Below are 5351 nucleotides of genomic sequence, written 5' to 3' on the forward strand. Positions count from 1 at the left end.
GTCTCGGCTTCAAAGCCGATGATGGCCGAGCTTCGTCGGTTGCAGAAGATGCTCGTGGTGCTGGGGGTGACAATAGAGGCGCGCTGGTGGCCCTCGGCCGTGAATCGCTATGCAGACGCCCTTTCCCAAACGTGAGACCCGGGAGACGCACGAGCTACGGACCGCTTGTTGCGGTCAATAGAGCACGAATACCGCTTGGACGAGGTCGTCTTCAAAGATCGCCCGGTTGGGGAAACGCTGGTGGCCAGGAAGAAGTACGCTCTGAAGCAGATGGGGGAGTATTGGGGGGATGGGCTTGCGCGTCTTTGGAATCCGCCATTCGATTTCCTTCCGCTCGTGGTGAGGAAGATTCAGGCCGAGGGCGGAAAGGGGGTGCTGATAGCCCCACACTGGCCAGCGCAAGCATGGTACGCGCGCTTGCGCGGGCTGGCAGAGGAGCTCATCGCGCTTCGCCCTCCCGACCACGGCCTCCCGTTGCTTCAAAGCTCGCGCCCAGTGAACTCCGCATGGGAATTAGTGTTGACAAAGATAGGGTAGCGCAGCTGTGGACGGCGGGGATCCGGGATGCGGTGCTGGCAAGGACGGGGATGGAAGGGGAGACGGGGGGTGCAGAGGTGGCGGCGGAGCTGCTGGTGTCGCATGGGTGGAAGGCGCAGACGTGGACAAACAGGAGCAGTCAGATTAAGAAGTGGTTGGTGTTCTGTGATCAAGACGGTCGAGATCCGCTGCCTGCAAACGAAGGGGACGTGCTCGCTTTCCTGGGTTACATGTACCTGGAGGGTAGGGTAGGTCCAAGCTCGGTTCGCAATTATATCAGCGCTGTCTCCCGTTTCCATGAGACTCAAGGGCTACCCTCTCCGACGCGTTCCCCGCTAGTGTCTGCCATGATTACTGCGTACATGAACAAGACCGATCGCGACCGACCTGAAGCGCGAACACGAATCGGGATTAGTGCCGCAATCGCGATGCGTGTGGCAGAGTTTAGCTTGGGCACCGAAGTCGTTGAGGAAGTGGGCTCCTGCGCTATGGTCGTTTTCGCATTTATTTTTCAATGCAGATCAATTTCCGTGGCACTCGTGGCAGCAGAAGACATTGATGTCACGGATGCTAGCGTGGATGTGGCCCTGACGCATCGCAAAGCGAAGTCTTATCAACGCCCTCTGCGACTCTCCTACCGTCGCAATCCCGAATGGGATGCTCCCGGGCTGTTGATGCTCAGGTGGAAGACACAGCGACCGGCCAATGCTGGTTTCTTCAACCTCCGAGCTGGAACGCGCTTGGGGACTGCGAATTTGAACGCCGCCATGTCATTGTCGCTGCTGCGTGTTGGCGCTGTTCCGCCAAAGGGGTTCTTTTATTTGTCACACAGCGCGCGAATCGGGGCGTACAATGAGCTTTTAGGACTCGGATTCACAGACGCTTGGATCATGAATCGTTTGGACTGGGTATCTATGGAGATGCTACAGGTCTACTTTGATAGTAGTATTTCTGTCACAGCCGCGTCGCGCCTTATCTTCGCGCATATGCTGCCCCAAGGCCAAGCAGTATAGCACGCCTCCGTCTCCGCATTGCTCGCACATTCGGCTCCGCTTTGCGCTCCGCGTCTGTATACACTTAGGTATGCGGATGAAGCTGTCCAGGGAGTAGCGAGTGACATGCTGACACCTGGCATTCGACCGAGCGTGCACTGTCCTACATATCGCTGACGGCCGGGTGAGAGTCTCGTGACTTCTCGGCTATGTCTATTTCTCTTTTGCCTACCCATCCCCGTCAGGACGCCCTTCCCTGGGCTTCCCTCACATGTCTATTCTCTGATATTGTTCTTTCTTTGTTTACATTTCGATAGATAGTCAAGAGTACCCTCGCTACCGCTGATAGCTCGGGTGCACGGGAGCTCCAACCGTAAACGACCATCTAAAGGGGGGGTGCCCTAATTTTTGGAACACGCCCTAATTACCTGAACATCCCAAATATTGCGAACTTTTATCCCCATATTGGGCCAAAGACAGCAAACAATGCTCAACAAGTTCATAAAAAAGTCAATGGCTCAATTCCTTGTGGATAGATTGAAAAACAAATCTGCGCAAACAATACCACGCACCAATTTACATTAAGGACATCACTTGTTTCAATTCCTCCATTTCTCTGCCAAAAGATGCGGGCCTTTCAAAACACAAACACCGATGGGCGCGCAAAAAGTCAGACGTCCCGCAAAAAGTCCGCATGGCATCCACACAAAACGCAGCATAAAAAGACCATCGTTTCATGGAACACACAGGGAGCGACGTCAAGGCATTCTAGTCTCGAGACCTTCACGTCTGCATTGGTGGTCACAAAAACGACCAAGCGATCGAAGCTCTCTTCCGAAAACTCAAGACTGCAGCGTGCCGTCAAAGCAGTCCTCGGGGGACAAACGTATCGCTCCGCTGCCGCACAGTTCCACTTTCCAATGTCCACCATCTACAACCACGTCAACCGCGATCCGTTGCCCATCAAAACAGCAAAACGCCCAGGCTGACTCACCGCATTAACTGCGCACGAGGAGAATTTAGTAGTCACGCTGCTAGCCCGCTACGCCGAACAAGGGATCCCGTTGCGTTGGGCACACCTTAAGGAAGCGGTTGAAATGATTATATGTCGTATGGCCGCTCCTCGACGCATGTTCCTTCCATTCAAAAACGGGCCACCAGGGCCTACATTTTTGCGTAACTTCACCAAGCGGCACAAAGATATGTTATGTTTTGCCCGACCCCATCTTCAGGAGGCTAACCGGTTCCGCGCATGCAACGCTGATACATTGACGACGCACATTGCAACGCTTGACAAGATCATTTCAGAACACAGTATTGACCCTTCAAGAATTTGGAATCTGGACGAGACCGGCGCAACACCGGGAAAGGATGCGAATGGCAAAGAAACTGCTCGGGTTTATATGACAAGAGCAGGGGCACGGGATGCACGAGCAGGTACATTTTTGAACACGAACCGCGTGACCATGATGCCTGTGATTAGTGCGTCCGGAGACATGGGTGCTCCGCTATTCGCATTTAAGGGAAAACGTCTGCCGTATCGAGTTTCCGTGAAGAATGGATTGTCTTGTGTTGAGACATATGCAGACAGTTTGCCCCGAAGTTCAATTGTTACGATGAGAGAAGAGATCGGAGGTGTGGACTCCCTCTATTTTTAAATTGGGCTGTGCCCTTTGTTGAAGACACCAAAGACCTCACGGCAAACAACCGGAAGCTGCTACTAATTTATGACGGGTACAGGTCACATATGTCTGTGGCTGTTTTGGACATTCTACACAAGAACAACATTAGTGTTTACGCGCTTCCTGCGCATACATCAGGGAAAACTCAACCCTTGGATGTTTGTATCTTCTCGCCGTTTAAAGCAGCTCTGAATGAAGCTTTGAACATGGATGTGACACAAAATGGGGAGGATAATTGGGATGCTTACTACTTTTGCAGAATGCTAAAGTACGCCTACAAAAAGGCCTTTAACCCGTCCAATATTGTTTCCGGATTCCGCCGAGCTGGAATCGTCCCGATAGATTCTTCCCAATTGCATTCTGTGCCCCGACCGCGTTCCGCGCACGACCTCAGTGTCACCATGACTGTAACAGAGATGACCAGTTTGTTCGAAGAGAAGCGCCTTCAAATGCGCTCAGTAATATTGGGGGAAGACGCTAAGGTTAGCGAAAGTGGCTTTGTAGACACTACCCAAGGAGCAGTACTGACGTCAGATCGTGCATTAGCACTCGCGCGCGATAAGCGTGCGACGGACTTTTCAAAAAAGGTTGAGAAAGATCTACGTGCAGCACAGACAGCGATGAACACAGCAAGGCGCGAGAACAAGTTGAGAGCTGAGGTGACCCGTCTCCAAGAATCGGCTTGGTTGCGCCGGGCGAAGGCAATCGGAGTGAGCGTTGTTCAGTTGAAGAGAACGGTCAGATCTTTGGAGGAGAGGAGGGCTATTGCACGTCACAGGGTTGCCATGAAGCGCCAGGATGCGCTGGAAAAAGTACAAAGGTCTCGTAGACTCATCTAGCATGATGACGTGGCGCCGGAATTTGTTTCAACCGCTGATGTTTTTTCTAAATAAATTGGTTCTGGTGTTCGATCTTTAGGGCGTTTTAACTCCGGCGAGGTAGAAAATTCCATCGCAGAGTTATGCTGGTGCCGTAACGCGTGTTCCTGTTCTTTTTTGTTCGTCATTGGGAATAGAATTGTGCATTCCATGAGGCTGACAGCACTGTGAAAATCACCCCCAAACCCCACCGAGAAGTAGATTTTTCATTTACTTTTTGATTCCCGTTCCACATTAGGGTACCCCCCCTTTATCTTCTGCTCTGAGAAATAGACCTGGGATGAGTATCGTCCTGGCCATGTGGATCCGGATCCGGATGGGCGAGCTGTGACTTCTACTACTTACAGTAGAGAGCGCACAGTGGCGCACAATGTCAAATACATTTTTTGAATATTCTAAGAAAATCGGTATGATAGCGGTGGTGTCGGGCAAGAAATTCGCTCTGTTAAGACCGGGGGTCACCCCCGGTTCACAATTAATCTGGACCATGTTAAATATGGTTATGGACCTGAAAAAGGGGCTTCAGAATTAAGTTGGCCCAAGTTAGTTGCTGTGATCAGTGTAGCTACGCCAAGAATGCCATTCAATGGTGTTCCGTTGCGATATGCACGCAGTAAAGCGCATACTGTATCTTTGTTCCGAGTAAACCGATGATTGATCTTCATACAGTACGCAAGTTAAGCCTTTGCTAAAATTAAGCTTCGGTACACCCGCCCTACCTAATACTTTACAAAATTGGCGGCCGGATAGCGCAAGCCCCACGCCTCCCTCACCTCCTCTCCCATGGGCATGGCGAGGGCTCTCAACCCCTCCAGCCCGTTCTCGCCCTGCGCCACGGCCATGTCCCCCTCCACCGTCCCCTCCGTCCGCACATGAAACACCCCCGCGTGCGCCACGCGCATCTGCTTGCCGTCATGCTTCTCGTCCACAAAGCTCCTCACAACGACCGTCATGCCGCCCGCACCGCCGCCAACCACGGTCGCCTCGACCTGCAGCACCTCGTCGACCTCCACGGCCCTGACGAACGCAAGCGCGCGCACGGCGATCGTCCTGCACGCCCCGCCGCCGCCGCGGCGCGCGCTGGCGAGCGCCACGGCCTCGAGCGCCTCGATGATGTCCCCGCCGAACACCTTGCCGGCGCGGTTCTGGTGTCGCGGCAGGAACTGTCTGCGGACGACGACCCTGCTGGCGATCCACGCCTCGTTGGCGCGCCCTTACACGAAGCCCCACACAACGCGGGGGAAACACCAGCGAAACACCAA

At 53.4% G+C, this 5351-nt stretch overlaps 1 protein-coding gene; it reads right to left on the bottom strand.

Annotated features, from left to right (window-relative positions):
- Positions 1-4721: 4721 nt before the first annotated feature.
- CHC_T00002691001 (hypothetical protein) overlaps positions 4722-5351 on the bottom strand; it is a 1342-nt gene continuing 712 nt past the window's right edge. Inside the window, 2 exon segments of the mRNA XM_005713788.1 lie at positions 4722-5001; positions 5002-5351. The exon segment at positions 5002-5351 is cut by the window's right edge and continues 712 nt beyond it. Of these exon segments, the coding sequence (XP_005713845.1) occupies positions 5002-5351 (350 nt within the window). The 3' untranslated portion in view covers positions 4722-5001.

Source organism: Chondrus crispus, genomic scaffold (assembly GCF_000350225.1).
Source record: "Chondrus crispus Stackhouse genomic scaffold, scaffold_150, whole genome shotgun sequence".
Taxonomy (NCBI): domain Eukaryota; phylum Rhodophyta; class Florideophyceae; order Gigartinales; family Gigartinaceae; genus Chondrus; species Chondrus crispus.